Source organism: Pelodiscus sinensis, chromosome 3 (assembly GCF_052426305.1).
Source record: "Pelodiscus sinensis isolate ZL-2025 chromosome 3, ASM5242630v1, whole genome shotgun sequence".
In the NCBI taxonomy this organism is placed as follows: domain Eukaryota; kingdom Metazoa; phylum Chordata; order Testudines; family Trionychidae; genus Pelodiscus; species Pelodiscus sinensis.
This window is the reverse complement of record NC_143054.1, coordinates 157,208,389-157,228,640: the sequence shown is the minus strand read 5'-3', so window position 1 is coordinate 157,228,640 and position 20,252 is coordinate 157,208,389. Positions and strand designations below refer to the sequence as shown.

General features: G+C 41.5%; 1 protein-coding gene across 5 annotated transcripts in view; it reads right to left on the bottom strand.

Moving 5' to 3' along the window:
• The window catches only part of DISP1 (dispatched RND transporter family member 1), a 187,642-nt gene that overhangs the window by 13,072 nt on the left and 154,318 nt on the right, over window positions 1-20,252 (bottom strand). For all 5 annotated transcript variants that reach the window (XM_075925248.2, XM_006115598.5, XM_006115599.5 and 2 more), the window contains 4 exons: window positions 8,946-8,975; window positions 3,316-3,439; window positions 1,157-1,284; window positions 589-686 (listed from right to left, as the gene is read on the bottom strand). In XM_075925248.2, coding sequence (XP_075781363.1) covers window positions 589-686; window positions 1,157-1,284; window positions 3,316-3,439; window positions 8,946-8,975 — 380 coding nt within the window. The remainder of the gene's footprint in view (window positions 1-588; window positions 687-1,156; window positions 1,285-3,315; window positions 3,440-8,945; window positions 8,976-20,252) is intronic.

Below are 20,252 nucleotides of genomic sequence, written 5' to 3'. Positions count from 1 at the left end.
TCTCAAATTGTCTTGACTCTTTGAAACGAAGAATGATCTGGGCCGAATTTTTATAAAAAGCTAACTTTAGTATTTTCTTTTTTAAAAATGTAATGGAAATGTTTCCATTGGGGTGAGGTTTTATAAAGGCTTGATTTTATAACACTTGCATTTTGAGCCAGATTTGATCTCTCAGATGCCCATTAAAATAGTCTTGCAAGAAGCATATATAAGGAAAAGTGATTTTCTGTTTTTAGATTTAAGCTGAAGTATAGATACTGTACTGCTAATGACCTAATGTATATTATGTGCTACCACTGTACTAATGTACGTTAAGGTAATAACACTGTAAGGATTATAAACAACCAAAACCAAAAACTTTCAGAGAAATGCTCTGAGAAAATGTGAGGTGTAATGCTTGGTGGGAACTGCTGATGGAGCATAAAATGTGATTTAGTCTAAATTTCTCAGAGCCTTATGCACAGATGAAGGTGGTGCATATGATAAATATAGGGAGCAAGACCTCATTTTTCTAATAGTGAGACATTTCCTGTGAATATTCAGTATTCCCACAATACTCAGACTTACTATTAACACCATTCCACTCACTTGGAATATCGCAGAAAAAGCTGTCTTTGTGGAAATTCCAATCTGCTTGCCTTTTCTCTCTTTCATAGTGATCATCTGACCATCTGTCATCCTGATGACTAAAATGGAGGAAACAGTTTTATCTTATTTGAATACAGAACATAAGATTCTTAAAAAATGTTTCCTAACTACTAATGCATTTTACTTGCTTTGGCCAGAGAAAAACAGATATTAGTACTCTTACGACTTCAACATTCAATTACTCAAATATTCATGATATTTTATCTTACTGGGGTCCTTAAAGCATATTATCTTGATCTGAACACTGACAAATTCCTGTAGTTCAAAATGAAAAATCAGAAAACATTTTCGATTGTTATGCTGGATGTGTTGTATATGGTAGGACAAGTTTTATCAAATCCTCTCTTCAGTCTAGTTCCATACATTAAGCCTAAGAAATATGTGGTGAGGGAAGAGGAATCTGATCCAATCTCCATTCAAGTCCATGGGAGTGCATTTACTGACTTCGGGGGAACTGGAACAGGCTCTAATTCAGCAAAATGAGATAACATGATTAAAAATTTCTTACCTTTTTGCCTGTTCGTCTGCATATTTAAAAGGATAATTTGCCAATGTTGCTTTATACCCTGTGTTTTTCACCATATTATTCCACGTGACCAATCTCTGGCCTATTGCAGTCCCTCTTGGTTCGAATCCCTAAGACAGAACATTACAGAATTTTATTATTACATTTCATTCCATTGCTTTAAAAGAAGAATGGAAAACAAACATCAAAGTGACAGACAGCTATAATTGGAAAGTTCAGTTATTCCAGACATGTAGTTCAGAAATGGATTGCTTTATCATAGGATGTTTTGATAGAATCATGACCAAATCCATAGGGTTTATAGGGTTGTCACACATTCTGATACATGTCACACATCTCCAAGTCAGAAATAATGATGGTGTATATTGCCTTACCAACCAGGGAATTGGTTCTTAGTATTTTCAACAGATAAAAGGTTTGAGATAACTTATCTCAATTACATAATATTTTGTAGCTTGAATAATTATCTCTGTATGTTGCTTATGTGCGCTAGAGAAACTCATGCATGTCTTGTCTCCAGTCCCAGAAAAAACCCTCAGTCTTAGTACCATTAACCTCCCCCCCGACACACACACACACACTTTTCCTGACTAATGCAATTTAGAAGACAGGTGACTGAAGGAACATTTTTTCTATACAGGCAGTCCCCGGGTTACGTATAAGATAGAGACTATAGGTTTGTTCTTAAGTTGAATTTGTATGTAAGTCAGAACTGGCTCCAGATTCAGCCGCTGCTGAAATTGATCAGCGGCTGACTACAGGAAGCCCTAGGCAGAGTTGCTCTGCCCCCGGCTTCCTGGAATAAGCCGCTGATCAGTTTCAACAGCGGCTGAATCTGGACTCCTGGGCAAGAACAGCTGGGGCGCTGCCGGGTAAGTCCCGGCAGGACCAACCCGGCAGCACCCCAGCTGCTCTACCCCAGGCGTCCCGCAACAAAAGCCTGGTCAGCTGGGGGGGGGGGGCGCACTAGCTGCGCCCCCCCCCCCAGCAGACCAGGGAGACCCGAGAAAAGACGCGGAGGCACAGAGGTCCCGCCGCCTCTGCGGCTTTGCTCCTGTCTCCCTGCTGTGTTGGGGGAGTCCCCCCCAGCACAGCAGGGAGACCCGAGCAAAGCCGCACAGGCGGCGGGACCCCGCTGCCCGTGCGGCTTTGCTCCTTTGCCCCGGAGCAAAGCCGCACAGGCGGCGGGGTCCCCCGCCTCTGTGACTTTGCTCCGGGGCAAAGGAGCAAAGCCGCACGGGCAGCGGGGTCCCGCCGCCTGTGCGGCTTTGCTCGGGTCTCCCTGCTGTGCTGGGGAGTCCCCCCCAGCATACCAGGGAGACCCGGAGCAGCTTTTCTCGCCCCGGAGGATGCAGTGGCGGGACCGCTGCACTCTGGGCGGGCCTACCGCCCGCGAGCTCCGGGGCGAGAAAAGCTCCGTTCGTAAGTCGGATCCGTGTAAGTCGGGGACTGCCTGTACAGAGATCAACATGTCAATAGTATCTTTGTAGTACTTTAGGATAGTCATTAAGTAAAACATTTTCCATGAGAGTCCTGAACACATGATCGAATTGGTTCAGAACAAATAAGAACTGAGCCCTTTCTTAATCACAATCAGATTCCTTTCAGACCTTTAATATGATTAGGACTCTATCACTCAAAGGTTTTCAGATTTTCTCTTCCTTTAATGGATTCTGGCACCCTGCTCCTAAACCTAATTTAGAATGTGTGATCTCCAGGACAGAGAACCTGTCTTCAATGATTATGTTCTAAGATCCACTACTCTCCTTTATATGAGTCATTAGATAGGGCTCACCTCATTTGTTAGCTTTGTGAACACAGGAATCTCTCTCTAAAATATACTAAGAGCAACCCAAATAGGTTTATGTTGACAGAAAACATTGTCATAATTACCAACAAAATCAGCAGCTGTTTTGCCCATGTGAAAAATATAGGATGTCTAGAATGCAAGGTTCATACTCAAATGTCCCAAAAGATCAGGTATGCTCAAATTTGGGGGTTTGGTTTGGGCACATCTGTATTTGAAAGCAATGTAACAAGTTCACTGAACACTACTTACGTTACCTGTTTACCATTATTGTTGGAAAAAGAGCATAGCATAGAAAATTGTCTAACGGTACAAGAAACCCATGTTAACTTACCAGTAATGGATCAGAGAAATCTGGAAGATCTGGGACTAATATGCCAACCAATGCACACACCACTATTAATACAGTACACATGCCTAAAACCACCACAGGCCAGTCAGCTATCAGGGCTGCATAACTATCAGGAAAGAAAAAAATATTAGTAAGGCAAGAGGAATTTGAAAACAAACAAACAAACAAACAAATGAAAAAGACAAGAGAATTATTTCATACCTCTCTTTTTACAGAATTGGACATGTTTAAAGCATGGTACTATTTTTCTTTATTGCACTTAAATTTGATTAAGCTGGATCTCACACAGACAGCACAAAAAGGTCTGAAGCCCCACTTCTCATTTTTTTTAAACTGAAGACAGAAACAGACCCAAAAGTATGTTAACGTCCAGCAAACCCCTCTTTTCTTGAAACTTTGTTTGGGTTCTCGGTATGAAAAGTTGTTTTCACCAGTTCATTGGTACTTCTTTTAAGAGTGTTATAAAATATATATTTCAGTTTAGGATTTTTGTGTGTGTGCTGCTAAGATCGATTATTTCTGACTTATTCAAAAATAGATTTATCTGGCTCACAGGAAATGATAATTGCTACTTATTTATTCAAACCATTCTGGCAACTATGGATAGAACACAATTAACATCATTTTAAGTCAAATCACTACATGAGATCAACTGTCCATTACTGATTTTTATACTATACCCTCAACTTTGTAGTTCTCATTTAGTCAATGTTTTCCCTGATCCCGTACCATACAAGAAAATAAGTGTTTTGCATAACCCAGAAGAACAATTTGCTTTGTATGTTGAATCTACAATTTGTTATTTAGAACCTATTATGAGGAGTCACAGAATTTGTTCCAAGTCCAAGGGTAAAAATAAACTTCAAGCTTACGTTCCAAAGACAAGTTTACAGAAAGGTTACATGGCCTAATCTTTGGAACAGAACTGAAGGGACAAAGTCCGTGTGAGGTTTGTGCATTTTGAAAAAAAAAACAAAAAACAACAACACACCACCACATTTGAGAATGAATCATAGCATATCAATAATAGCTGTACACATGTACATATCGATCAGGACAATTTATATTCCACTTCCTCCTCAATCTCCACTTCCTCCTTAATCTCCAGGCAGACTAAAATATAAATGTAGTTTGTATTACTACTTTTTCTGCTTCTATTTTCACCACTCTGAGAGACTATTGTTCTTTTGAGTTTCAGATCCGCATATCTGTGTGTTCTTACCTGGATGGACCCAGTTACCCTTTGTCCAGGATCTACTGCAAAAACAAGACCTAATACCCCCTTTTCTCCAAAGGCAACAGGACAGCCACTCTGGCATCAATTTACCATTTCTCTATTACAGGGGTCTCCAAACTTTTCAGCCCGAGGGCCGCATTAACTATCAAACAGCAGTTCGGGGGCCGACTACACACTTGAGGTCCAAATAAAAAACAATCAAAACATGGATGTTGTTTTTAATTATTTATTTAATATTATTTTATTCAGTTATTATTTAATAACACATTCATACACTACACATGAACACCTGTATTAGTGTGAATGGTGAAATTGTTTCCTGGATGCCAAAATAGCAGACATTTCTGGCTTTAGATTTGTTGTCCCTAACATCAACAGTGACCTGAGATTATCATCGGACAAGTTTGTTCTCAAATTGTTCTTCACGTATTTCATTCTTGAAAATGTTTGTTCACACAGGTATGTTGTTCCAAAGATTGAAAGGTACCTTGATGCAAAAGTTTTGACATTAGGAAAGTCTTCCTTGGGCAAAAACTGGTAAAAACCCACCAGCCCTATTTTGAACTTGTCCCTAAGGAGGTCATTTGTTTGCAACTCAATGACTTCCAGCTGCAGTTCATCTGGGCAACTGGCCACATCTGCTTCAAATGGGTTTTGAAACAATCTCACTTCTTCTGCCTTTGAATCCAAAAAGGTCTCCACGGGCCGGATGAGAGGGCCTCGCGGGCCGCATCCGGCCCCCGGGCCGTAGTTTGGAGACCCCTGCTCTATTATAATACTAACAGTAGTCAATAATATTGTTACTGGCTGCCCTTGGAGTCCACTGCAGTATGCCTCGATCTGAAATCCTCAAGCATAATCAGAAAAAGTTTCTAAATCTGTTCAAGGTGTAGTTTGCTATTAAACAATCATAACCGGACAAATTGCCAAAAGACCAATTGTGCACAATTTTATAGAGAAGGACTTAATTACATTTTTCTAGTTACAGGATTCAATACTTATATATGCACCAGATTCTAGACTGATTAGTTAAATGTTTGTCAAGAGCTCTGAAAATGTACCAGTTTGTTGCTATTGCGAGAATTATCCTTTTCTCCTGTTACGTGTGTGATTAGAGCCTGGAGTGGATGCAAATGTCTACCTACAGATGCTGTACACAGCTGGGCTTGGTACAACTGCACAGCTGGGAGGAGCTGCCACCATAGGGCACTGGTTCCCAGGAGTGGCAGGACCACTCTCCTCTCTATTGGCCATAGCGGCTCCTGGGAGCAGAGCCCTGTGGAGACTGATGTGTTGATCCTTCAATATCTGCATCTGTGGGTAGACATTTGTATCAACACTGGTTTCTGTGTTCAGGATGTAAGTGAGCAGTTAACTAACCAATAAACGTAGGCTTATTGGTTAGTCGAGTCAACTACTTGCATTTCCCCCCTCTTCCTTGCTGCCTGTGTATCAGAAGCAGAAACGGAGGGGAAGCAGGAGCCGGTTCTGCCCAGCCTCCCACTCCTGCCTCTGTCAGCAGCCCAGCTCTTACTACATTTAAACCGCAGAGCCGCAGTGGGGGTAGCTCCTGGACCTGGCGTGAGCCAGGATTGAGCAGCCTTCCCTTATTGACTAATCTTGTAATCAATAAAAATTCTATCGACTACACGATTAGTGAAATACCCGCTTCTTAACATCCCTACTCTGTGTATAATTCCATTCTTTGCCAAGCAACTCTCTCATATCTTGGCAGACGGGAATTTTTCAAATCAGCAGCTAACACTAAAGAAAGTTATAGCCTATATGACCTGTTGAAAGACATTAGTAAACCTTATATAAGAAACAATGAGGTTTTGTAAATCGTCCTATTTTTTTGCATTGCTGTAGCTAGGTCAGATGACCAGCAGATGGTTTCTGCTAGTTTAGTTGTCTAAAGGGGGCCTCGGTTGTGGTCTGGATCATGCCCTTGAGATCTGATTGCTCCCCTAGAGCCAAGGCAATACAGAGGAGTCAGAGAAAAGGTGCAAGTTAATGGATTCCCCTCCCTCCCCCCCCCCCACCACCACCACCACCACCACCAGGCCCACCTACTTCACTAGTTCCCAAACCAAGGCCCTACAGGTTATCTAAGTGTACAATCCAGTTACTGAGTGCCTCCCATTTATGTTTTTCCCAAGGTTACTTCCTAACAATCTGGAGCTCCTTAATTTGAGGCATGATCACATGCCAAGCAGCTTGCCTCAGTCTTAGTATTCTGTTCAGTTAGCCAATCTTAGGGCTTTCAAGGAGGGCAAATCTAAGCCCTTGCTGCTAAAGCCTGTTGTCACATGCAGTTCACTTCTTCCTTCTCCTGGGCTGCTAGTGTCCTGTAAAACTGTTCTTGGATGGAGAACAAGCTGTGTAAGTTACACCGGTTGAGGGGTGAGCCCTTCCTACCACAGCACTGTTCCACTCCCCATGCTGGTTCAGTGGGGGACTGTAAACCCCATCATAATCACACACTGAATATTTGCATCAAGAATAATCATTGCAGCCAGAATAGCAAAAGTATCCATTTGAACATATCTGCCATCACTTGTTTCTACATAATGTGCAATCCTTGCTGATTTGAAGTTTTCAACTCTCTGGTACAGTCTTTGCTAATTAGTCTGCTATGAACCTTTTAGTACCTTGAGCAAACAATTTCACAGATCACTGAAAATGCAAAAAGGGCACAAATATGCATATCACATAGATTCACAATAATTTTAAGTAGCCTCTGAAAAATTTGGAAATATCATTCTCTTTCTAGCCAGCATACATTTGAGAGTTACAGTAATTACTTCTCTTTTCTCAACTTCATATTTTCAGATTGTTTATCTGAGCTTCATTTGGCACCACTAATGACATTGGTAAAAGCAAGAAACTGCTTCAAGTGATTTGTCCGCAAACAACTGAGATCGTACGTTGTTATCCAAAAGGATAATATGCTGGTCTCTCCACTTCTACTTACTTTGTGGCCATGGTATGAGATATTTGTTTTAAAATAAAATCGTAGTTTTTTTCCCCTAAAAGGCAAGCTGTGGGAATATATGACCTGAATTTAAAAAATATGGGTGACCTCTGCCCCATATTCAAAAAAGCAGTTAAGCATCTACTTAAATCCACCCCATTCAAAAAAGAATTTAAAAGCTACTTGCTTAAAGTTAAATATATTTAAGAGTTTGCCTGGATTAAGGACCTCAATTTCCTGCCTTACACTAGCTGATTAAACCCATCAATACATTGGTGCAGTTGGCTTGGCTGAGTCAGAGGACAGGACCAGGCTGATAAAACAACCATTTCTTTGGTCACTGTCCAAATCAAGTGAAAGTTCCCACTAACCATAAAACTCATAGGTGCCTGAAATCTATTTTATGTCAAACCATCTGCTGCATTCAGTCTCATCTGTAGAATGCTAACATTTCCTACAATGCTTTGTGATATGGTGCTACATTTTCCTAATCCATCCAGCACCTATATTAGCGATTCTTTACTTGCCTCACAGCACTTCCAATTAGCTGGGAAATCATGTTTGCATGCTAAGCGTATAACAGCTAAAAACCTGGCTCATCTCAGTTTGGTTGCACACAAAAAGATATATACAGCTTTTCAAAGTGGATGCACTGGTTTCTGGATATTTAAGAGATTTCCATTATTTCATGTACAATGGGAAAGTATTTGATTGGATTTATATACAGCATATTAACTGAACAGGTCTATTATTTACTAAGGGCAAGTCCTTCATCTGGATTATTCCTTTAACATATGTTCATTTGAAACAACCTTTAATACTTCAGGTGCATGCACAATTTTGGATAAGCCATTCCACTTTCTCCCATTAAATGGTATGACGTTGCTAATCTCTATATTATAGGGAGGCTGTACCCATTTTTGCTTAAAAGTAGAAAAGCTTATATCAATTTCCTTCCCTGAACTTTATCAGGCTTTTAAAAAAAATACAATTATTGGTCTTGGAACCAGGAGGTTTCTGGTGGTATTAGTAGGATGATGGTCAATTGCGAGTTGTGTGTGCCTGATATCGATTGTACAGTGTGCACAGAGAGAGAGCGAGAGAGAGAGAGAGAGAGAGAGAGAGAGAGAGAGAACACATATACCCTGTAATTGCAAAGAAAAATAAATGTGAAAAAGAAACAGGAGACAACATTGGATATTTGTCTAATTAGTGTTATTCTTTCCATCTGTTTTTAGAGGGGAACCTAGTCATATGTGCACAGCTGATTTTATGATGCACTAACACCTGTGTATGAAACACAGTTGGGCACTAAACATGCAAGATGTCAGCTCTGATTTGCTTTTCTTAACACAAGAAAGAACATGGACAAGATTTATAAGTGTTTATATGGTGCCTTACCTTTTTGGTAACTTGAATGGTCTAGCTGGTCTGAAAAAAAAATTATTGAAGGTAAGCTAAATTCATTTTCCCCCCCTATGCAGTTCAAGTAAAGAAAACATTTTAAATAGGTATATTCTGTCCTATCATTATCCAGAAAAAAAAAACTACTCAAACAAATTCTATTTCAACTGCTCACGTTATTGTTACTTCCTTACAACTAGTTCTTCTAAAGCTATTTTGAGTAGCAAGAGAGAACAGGCACAAATGTATTGACTGCTACACTTTTTTCCAATAGATCTTATGTCATAGTATAATAATCTTTAGCAAACACTTCATATTTTTTAAAAGTTGTAAGATCGATAACCAAAAAATGGCCTCCGGGGAAAACATAAATCCATGTAAAGATCAATATATATAGACATGAGAAATAGAAATAACAAAGTTATAACTAAAAGTCACAGCTTCAGTTAAAGTAGGAACTTTGTTTTACTTTCAATAGTCATTTTTAATACTGTTTCTAAATTCCATAGATAGAAGACTAGAAGAGAGAGTTTCGCAGAAAAAAGTCATTTTGTAATACTAAACTCTTAGTTATCCGAAAAAGTGCAGGTTTAATTCCCATACCATGGCATTAATGGCTCAACATTTCTAAAGACTTCACTAATGGTTACAGAAGCAACTGAAACAAAAATCAAATGATTTCTTAAGAGTAAGATTTATTGTCCCTGGAAGAAAGATTGAGTGAAATCCTGGCTCAGAGGAATAAGCTGTACCATTATAAGCAGGGCTTGACAAACGGCAGCGAAAGCCGCTCGCCAGCCGCATTGCACATGCTCAAGAGCTGCACTGCACATGCGCGCGTCGCCGGTGAATGGGGCGTGCGGCTGAAATTTACTCGCTACAGGCGAGTAGATTCTATAGTTTGTCGAGCCCTGATTATACGCATTTTTGTACAAGTAAAATTGCGTCCACACTAGGGATTGTACTGCTTTAGCTACATTTGTTTCTAAATCGATATAGTTATGGTGACAAAAACAAAGAAACAAAAACCTCCTGTGTGTAGAATAGCCCCTAAAAATTAGGGCTCCTTTAGACCACACAGAAAATATAATCTTATGTAGAGTAACTTTATTTAGGATTTCACACATGCTGAAGAGCACTTCTGTGATAAAAAAAGGAATAATCAAAAATACATTTTTCAAGAAATACTTTAAAAAAAGCTACACATTAGCATACTTATTACTGGGCATCATCAATAACACACTCCGTTGATCAATTAAGAAGATGAAAGAACTGAAAACTAGACAAACTAAACCAGGTTTCTAATTAATCTTTCAAGCATAGTGGCTAAGTGTTTGTGGTCACTGCCAAATGATACAGAGAATAATTACAAATCTTAACCAGTTAATTCCTGTATCAAGAGATAAATTGAAAAATAGCAATTTGAATATAACTGTATGTTAGAAATACAAAAAAATCATGAGAAAATATTTTCATTTTATAAACGAAATTGGGCTAACAGGCATAATTCCTTAAAAAAACCCAAAAGCTTAATCTTGTAGACAGATATCATATATATAGGGGTATGTCTACACTACAGCGCTAATTCGAACTAACTTAATTCGAATTAGTTAATTCGAACTAAGCTAATTCGAACTAGTGCATCTAGACTAAAAAATTAGTTCGAATTAGCGTTTTGCTAATTCGAGCTAGCACGTCCACACTGAGTGGACCCTGAACTGAGGTTAAGGATGGCCGGAAGCAGTGCCGGCAGGGCATCAGATTAGGACTTAGAGTGTGGAGCTGCTGCCTCAGGCTAGCTGAGGGCTGTGCTTAAAGGGACCCGACCCCCACCCAGGAACAGACAGTTCTCAGGGGTGCCCCGCTTGCAAAGCAGTCCTGGCTTGGAGTGCCCTGAGTGCTCACACTTGGCACATCACAGCTCTCGGCCATCAGCCCGGCTGCACTTGCCGCAGGCTGCCATCCGGGGGGGGGGGTGTCAATCAAGCGACTTCAGGAGAGCTTCCACCCCAAGAAGCCCGCAGAGCCACCCCAGTCCTCCCCATCGGGGGCTTGTACCCCATTCCTCCCTCACCTCCTTCCACTTACCCCTCCCTAGCCCCCCTTCCTGATGTACAAAATAAAGGACACGCGTGTTCAAAAATAGAAACTCTCTTTATTGAACAAAACTGGGGGAGACTGGGAAAAGGAGGTGGGAGAGGGGAAGAGAGAGGGTGGGAGAGGGGAGGGCAACTACAATATCAGGGGTTTGGAACAGGTCCTATATGAAGAGAGGCTAAAGAGACTGGGACTTTTCAGCTTAGAAAAGGGGAGATGGGGGGGATATGATAGAGGTCTATAAAAGCATGAGTGGTGTGGAGAGGGTGCATAAAGAAAAGTTCTTCATTAGTTCCCATAACAGAAGGACTAGAGGACACCAAATGAAATGAATGGGTAGCAGGCTTCAAACTAACAACAGAAAGTTCTTCTTCATAGAGCAAATAGTCAACCTGTGGAACTCCTTGCTGCAGGAGGCTGTGAAGGCTACAACTAGAACAGAGTTTAAAGAGAAGTTAGATAAAGTCATGGAGGTTGGGTCCATGGAGTGCTATTAGCCTGGGGGTAGAAATGGTGTCCCTGGCCTCTGTTTGTGGAAGGCTGGAGATGGATGGCACGAGACAAATGTCTTGGTCATTGTCTTCAGTCCATCTCCTTCAGGGTCCCTAGTGTTGGCCACTGTTGACAGACAGGCTACTGGGCTAGATGGACCTTTGGTCTTACCCAGTACGGCCATTCTAAGCTCAGGGCTCAGGGTCGGGGGTCTCAGTGGACCACCTTGATTTTCATGCACACCTGCTTCTGGGTGGCCAGGTTGGCAGCTATCCTGCCCTAGACGGCCACTTTCCTGTGCCTAGTGCGGAGGTCGTGGATGATGTCCACGATCTCCGCACTAGACCAGGTGGGCGCTCGCCTCTTGCGGACCCGGGCAGGCTCCCGGGAGCCGCCAGCCTGGTCCCGGGAAGAGGTGGAGGGCTGGGTGGCAGCGGGTGGCTGGCTCGTGCCGTGCCAGGTGCAGGGTCTGCTGGCTGGGTGCTGGCAGGCTTGCACCTGGAACGGGCACTGTAGCCAGCCCGTGCCCCTTTAAGGGGTCCGGGGCCGAGAGGGGGGCAGACGAGTTTCCCTGGTGGTGCCCAGAGTGGCCACCAGGGAAAGCTGGGGAGGGCTAGCCTCCCACTAGTTCGAATTAAGTGGCTACACAGCCCTTAATTCGAACTAGCTAATTCGAACTAGGCGTTAGTCCTTGTAAAATGAGATTTACCTAGTTCGAATTAAGCGCTCTGCTAGTTCGAATTAAGTTCGAACTAGCGGAGCGCTAGTGTAGCGCCTATCAAAGTTAATTCGAACTAACATCTGTTAGTTCGAATTAACTTTGTAGTGTAGACATACTCTAGTAGCCCAATGTCTGTGACTCTGTAACGTTGAAATGCTGGTTGTTCCCTCTGGGCAGCACTGTTGCCTCCATGGCTGTTTCCTCTGGACGTCGCTGTTGCCTGAGTCATGTCCTTTGCCTTCCATCGGGGCACTCGGCGAAGGGGGGCGGTGATGTACATGGGCAGGGGGCGAGGCCTGGCAATATACGTCACCGCCCCGCCCCCCTTCGCCTCCTGCTGTGGTGCTCTGCTGACTTCTGCGCTGCTCAGCCGGGCCACTGAGGGGGAGCCCAAACGGCCGCTTGCGCCACTTGCTCCTCCGCAGCGGCCCAGCTGAGTAGCGCAGAAGTCAGCCGAGCGCCACAGTGGGAGGCAAAGGGGGGCGGAGCAATGACGTGCGGCGTGACAGCAGCTCCAGGCCCCGCCCCCTGGCCATGAACGTCACCGCCCCGCCCCCCCTTCGCCTCCTGCCATGGCACTCAGCTGACTTCTGCGCCGCTCAGCCGGGCCACCACGTGGGAGCAAATGGTGCAAGCGACTGTTTGGGCTCCACGCTCCCCATGCAGCACGGGGAGCGTGGAGCCCAAATGGCTGTTGGGGGACCGTGGTCCCCCAAGTGAGAGGCAGGAGGGGGAGGAGAAGAGAAAGAGAGAGAGAGAGGGGAAGGAGAGGGAGGAGAAGAGAAAGAGAGAGACAGAGAGAGAGGCAGGAGGTGGAGGAGAGCTGAGGGGGGGAATAGGAGGAGGAGTAGAAGGAGGAGAGAGAGAGAGAGATGGAGCGAGAGACTGGAGGCTCAGGAAAGAAGACCAACGTGGAGGAGGAGACCTGAAAATCCAGTCTTATGATGGGCTAATTGGCTAGTGTTTTAATAAAACTTGCCCTCAGCTTTTAGAATATTAAATAAAGCATTTATTTTCCTACTGTTGTGCTACAAAAAATGATATTTTGATTAAAACCAAGGCAACAATTTGAAGAAGTTGCACACTCATTTATAAATAATCACTGAACTCATCACTATTGAAGGAGCAGGTGCTTGTAATTCCCATAATGTACAGGGGAAAATGGAAAGTTTCGCTGAATTTGGTGCTGTACAAATTGGGAGACTTGAGGTAATGAGGGACTTGAAAAATACATCTGCCACTGGAGAGTAAGCAGCTTTCCCTAGCGCGTAGAAGAATCTATGCAAAATTCTGCAGAATCTTAGCTTTCCTTTGACTTAATTAAACAGAGAGATTCTAACCCTTGCTGTTGCAAAGATTAAATGCATTTTGCATTTGAAGGTTAACAATGCAGTGTTGTCTTGCTGGGTCTGGGAGGAGGGGAGAGAGAGAGAGAGAGAGAGAGAGAGAGAGAGAGAACTGCAGTATTCCCCTTCCCCCATCTCCCCTTGCTGGTTCTGCTTCTCAGAGTTCTCCGATGATTTAACAGAGTGAAAACAGACTTTGTTGTTAGTGGTTTTTACTGCTGCTATTCTGAAAACTGTGGGCAATCATCAAGCTGACATCCCATCAATTGTACTGCTGCTTAAGCAGCAGAGGAAACACACAGCAGAGCTATTAACTGGGATATAAATGGGTAAATGGGAGAATATAGATTAGGAAACCTGACTCTACATTAGCAGCCAGGAAGCTGGAGGGAAATGGTAGAATGGCAGAATGCCCAGTGTCCAGCTACAACGGCCAGGAAGCTGGGGAAGAGTTGTGGAGCCCTTTACCCATGCAGAAGATGGGAAGGAGAAGAGAGAGAATGCTCCTTCCCTCCAGCCACCAAAGGGGGCTGATTACTGGCACACTGGAAGCCTTCCTTTTAGCTGGAGGGTGATATAAAATACTAAGTCTCTCAGTAGGATTAGAATTTCCAAGCAGGACCCGGTAGGAATCTCCTTATCCTTCCCCATTTCTAGGAGTTGAGGGGCTTGACTTCTCACCAGGGTACTATCTCTGGAGCGTGGGGCCTTCCCATCTTTCACAATGGACTCTGGAAAGTATGTTCTTTGCCAAGTAGGTGCCCACTGCCTGCAAAAAAAATTTAAGCCTTGATGTAACAACCCTGATCTAGATTCAAAACTACCAGTCTATACAGTAGACTCCTTCAGGCAATCATTGGGTTTTTATTTTCTCTGAAAAGCAGGACACATTTATATATTTCAATATAAAAGATGTAAGCATCTCCATTGAAGATGCTTTTTCACCTATATTAGAGACCTGCTCCAATTCAGCCCACTGTGGTGGAGATCCTACCGGCCAGCCTGCCGTGGGCATGGAGCAGCTCCAGTATAGCCTGCTATGGCTAGGCTCCTTCCAGTTGTCCCACTGTGGGCCAGCTGGCCGTTCACTGGGGTTTGGGTAGGTCCAGTTAATCAGTTACTGATAAGCATTCCAGTAAGCCTAATGCTTACCGGGTAACTAGTTAACATTTTACATCCCTAATTGCAACCAGATTTGTGATATTTTGGCAGGGGTCTGTAGAGAAGTTTGCCCAACCACATGCCTGACCCATATCAATTCCAATAGCCTTCACATTAAGCAGCAGATAGTTAATAATTCTGTTTTTATGGATGAACTAAATGGCTGTCATAAGGACAAAATACTGTCCTCGCTACAAAACTGGCTTTCCATTGGGGTGCTTGAAAGAGCAGAACAGTCCCCTCTCCCCAGCCACTCCACCATCTTCAGGCTGCAGATCTGCTGCAGTAGTTTCCATAGCAGCCACCACATTCTCCTCAACCCTTAACTGGTTCACCTGGATATCCTGGCCACACCTCTACCCTTGTCCTCAGAATACAAGAGCTCTGGCGGGAACAATGTGGTGCTGAAGTATCCTGTGGACACCTTCCCAGCAAAACCGCAACAGCATCTGCTGCCTGCTCGGTCAGACAAGGCTGCATGGAGAAGTATGTTCATTTTGCATCTGTCCCATAATTAGGACTTACTGGACATTTCAATTTGAAGTCTATAATGCGGAGACTTTGTACAGAATGTTTTTCCTAAGCAAAAATCTCATTTTCTTTTATACAAAATCAAACCAAAACAAACAAAAAACCCCCCAACTATTAGTATCTTTGTGAAAACAAAACTCCTCAAATCCACATTTTCCTCCTCTTGCCTCTCTACACAAAGTATATTCAGTGCTGAACAAATGACGATGATTAAGTCCTTCATGTCTGGGAAGGTTAAAGGTCACACCTGCTATCAAATTATTCTCTTTCAAAAGGCATGCATAAAAAAAAAAATCTGTGTACCCCAGAATGAATTCCAGCAGTGTAACCAATACCTTGCAGCTGTTATAATAATTTTATTTTACTGGTCAGTAGGAAAAGTTATCTCCACCAACTAAAAAATTCTCTTTCGTTATGCCCTTAAATACAGAAATGCATAGCAAAATGGATCTTTCTTTCCTTATTTAATTAATCCTACTATGTGTAGTTTTTAAAGCACTGTACTTCTATTCAACACATTTACGTAACTCTATTAAACTCAAAAGGAAGTTTTGGTGAAGAAAAAGATTGCTCATCAATCTTCATGAAAAAGAAACTATAAGTTTTGTAATAACTGCACTGAACATGCCAACAGTGTATGCAAGTTACTCATACAAGAAAGCATAGCTGGAGAGGATTCAGATTCAATTCAAAGCTAAAACACTTCTATGCTTAGTTCAACAGTGGTAATGCTGAAAAGTGATAGATGTATTTAAGATGGGACAATGCAGGACTGAACTGCTGCATCGCAGCACTAGTAAAATTTCATTAAAACACTATGGAAAAGATTGAAGAGGCCTTGTGTTGGACTATGAGCCTTCCACTACGGTAGCTGCAGCTCTCATACCCCATTTGGTCTTTCCCTAATGGAGAATCCAGAGACATGGGATACCATGCATAGAACTATTACCAGCTGTGTGCAGACTCAGCAAAAAATGCAACAGTCCACATCAGAAAGATCTCCTCTGCAATAACGTATGGCAATTTAGTTTTTATTTTAAACAGCAAGGAGCACAGAATTCTGTCTCCAATGCTACAATGGAACCATAGCCTGTTCTCAATTATACCCATGTATTCCATAGACATGAAGGGACTTGCATAGCTGTAATAGGGAGGACAATTTGCCCCCAAACGCTTAGCCTTTGGATAGAATCAAAGTATTATTAATGAACATCAGGACATTTCCTTGCATACAGCAATGCATTAGCATGTGACTCACTACAGAATCACAGAAACGTAGGGATGGCAGTGACCTCAAAAGATCTGCTAGTCCAACATCTTGTGCGGAGGCAATACCAACTATTTCCAGAGCATCCCTGATGGTACTAGTCAAAACTGTCAAAAACCTCCAATGATGAGGATTCTTCAGCTGGACCCAGGCCAGACCTCTGAGGTCCTCCCAGTTTGACAGTGACCCACTGGTAACTACCCCGAGTATTGTCTTTGAGCAAGCTGGATCAATATGGAACTTTGCTAATTGAATTTAATGCTCATCAATAAACGTTATGCGTGAATTGGTGCTTTTAGCAATCTTTTTGGTTTTCGACCTAAAACATGTTAGAGGAAAACAATTTGCAAAAAACTTAAACATGTTCAAGGACAAGTGGTCCTCCTTAAACTTACACAGAACATTTCCCTTAGCTCTCTCATTGCACTTCTAAATTGGGAGAAACTATCAACAAGGAAATCATTTTTTAACCCCACAGATAGGAACATAGGAACTGACCATGTTTAGGATATGTTCTGAAACATGTGCACCTAAACAGTTTTAACCAAATTCTAGATGTTTTAGGTGGTGCTAGAATTGCTACAGAAGGCCGATATAGAATATCCAACCTACAATGCCATAGGAAAACTAGCAAAACAGGCGTAGCCAACCAATTTTCACTTTAACAAGGACTTTTCTCTAAGTGTAGACAGTGCAAATAGCACTTGAAAATGTTAGCTGGATTGATAAATGACCTGTCAGTATGCCTTGCCCTTTCTGTGCTGATGTTTAAAACCTGTTAGCTAAACACATTTCAAAAGACAATCTACTATAGACACAGACAGTTCCTTCAAATTTTTAAAAAATCCTGTTATAACTTATAGATATTCTTGTTACCCGTGTAAGTGTTTAAAACTTCTCCAAATCCTGCTAAGTTCTTGAACTTTTCAAATGTTATCTTGGGATAATTAATTTTATAGGCTAATAGTGCATTGTACAGAAAAAAGTAATTTGCTTTATTGGTCTCAAATATGCTACTCTTAATTTAATTGAATGTTCCCTTGTAAGTGTATTATTAGAATGAACGAAGAGAAGTTCCTGACCCACACTACATTCTCTATACCATTCATTAATTTGCATGCTTTTCAGATTCTCTCAATTGTCTACTCTTCAACATAAATGGTTCCACTTTATTCTGTTTCTCTTCAAGAGAATTTTTCCATGCCTCTAATTATTTTCATCACTCATTTTTGAGCCTCTTCTATTTCTAGTCTATCCTTTTTGAGATGGAGTGAAAAGAAATAAACACAGCATTCCAAAAGGGGAAATACTATTGATTTATATAACATTTTATTTTTAGTATTATTCTCATTCCTATTCTTTAGGAATCTTTTAAAAGAAAAATTGTTGCTCAACACCAACCAAGGTTCTTAAGTTCTTTGCTGTAATGGTCAGGTCTTTTGTCCAAGTTGTTACAGCTAACTTGGAACTCATCAAGGTACATGAGTAATTCACATTATCCCTTCGCATGAATATTGTTTTGCATTTGTCAGCCTTTACTTTAACTACAGTCATGTTTCCAATTTACCTAGCATGGTTAGGTCTCTCTTAAAGTCCTCCAATCTTGATTAATCTAAACAGCTGTATGTCATCTGCTAATTTTGACACTTCATTCTTCAACCATTTCCCTTGATCATTAACACTAGTCTTGGTATAGAATCTTGTGGCACCCCACCATTATCTTTTCACCAGGAGTAAATTCTGACTTTTTAAACTTGCTTTCTCTCTCATAGCCAGTTTATAATCCAGTCCGTTATTTTGCCTCTTACTGTTTCCTACAACGACATTTCAAAAAGGTTCTAAAACAATACTGCTTTCCCCTTTGGCCTTAAATAAGGTGAAACAGTTGTTTAAACTGATGTTCAAGCTATGCAGAGCGCATATCTGTATCTAGGGTCCCAAATATCTCCCTATAATTGAAATCTCATAAGCATCTCCCAAATATTTATGAATTTCCCCTTAACATACTTGTTAAGCTAGGAATTGTTATTACTATATTACCAGTGGGGAAACTCAGGGATAAGTAAAGTGATTCACCAAAGTTCATGTAAGAGGACTATGGAAGTGTAAGAAATAGAATCTCCTTTCTTCCCTAACGTGAACTTCAAATACATATTTATTTATGCTGGGTCTAGTAGTAAACAATGGGATCCTAAGCACCTCATCACTTGAGACACTTAAAATAAATCTAGACAAGACACTGGATATCATATTGAACAGGACAATCCCGTAGTAGCAGGATAATGGCTAGCTGCTCTCTTTGGCTTTAGCTATTAAGATGTACTAACAGTTGAAAATACATTCAGCATTTTCCACATACACATTTGCTGCAGTTCCCACAAGGATATTAATTTATCACCAGTGAGATGGAAGATGGTCCATCTGATAACAAATAGCTGAGAATGTGGTCAATGAGAATCACTTTAATAAGATGTGGTCCACTGTCCAGGACAGTTTAAGAACGCAGAAATTAGACCATTAAATAGGTCTTCTCCAGCTCCAATTTCTGTGACTAAGGTCGAAGACCATTTTTACTTTACTGAATTAATACATCACCTCTGTCTTCCTAATGCAACAAATTGCATCACTGTAAATCACTTTGCTCTGAAGTTCACTTTCAAGAGAGTCAAAAATATTACAACACAACTATACTTATTGAAAGGCTTATCAATAGAAAGACTCCTCTGTTCAAGGATTATGATGTATTTAACACTGGCATTTTATTTTGCCCAAGGGAAGTTCTCCTTTTTGTTGGTAGATCTGGTTACAAGTAGTGATAAAACATAGCTTTATTACCTGCTATACTGAAAGATAAACTAAAACCCTGCAAGACAGAATTGTAACTGCATCATATTGTTTTTTAAGATTTACAACAGAAGCTAAATCCCTACCAGGAAAGTAACTATACTTTCAATATAACTGTTGACCATTAGAACCACTTTAATAGTTTTTAAATGGTTCATTTGCAATTAAACTGCATAAAAATAAATAAATAAATAAATCTGGTGATTTAAACTATCATTTTAAGAGGCCAAGCAACAACTGACAACAAATCCAGATGATTAGATCAAGTTACCCCAAAACATTTTACAAACCACATTGATTTAATTTTCTGTTATGTGGTGAGATTCTAATCTCAGACTGGGTCTTGAAACAGTTTGAAACAGGTGGTATTTGCATCCTTGATTTGTCCTTAGCTTTGCTTATTTGGACCTAGAAAACTGGCAGTCTTACATAACACAGTAGAACAAGGGTGGGGAAACCAAGGCCCAAGGGCTGAATGTGGCCCCTGAAGCTCATTGGGGCTGGACCACACAAAATTTACTAGGTTGGGCCCTCTTAGGTTCTGTTGTGCGAAGTGAAAGTGGGGAGTGTCTTTCTCCTTCTCAGAGAGGGGCCACATCAGTGAGGTTTTTCCCCCTTTTTTCTCACTTGTGCGCAGCCCTCAATTTTTCTGTAGGTCAGCAGTCCCGACACAAAAAGGGTTCCCTACCCCTGCCGCAGAAGAACATTGCACCAAGATTATACAAGTTCTGAAGATGCAGAATTCCTCATTTGATAACTGCTTTTGTTTCTCTTTCAGAGGAAAGTAGTAAGAAAGGTGCAGAGAACCTTCTGGTCAACATTTTCAAATAGCAATCTAGAATGCT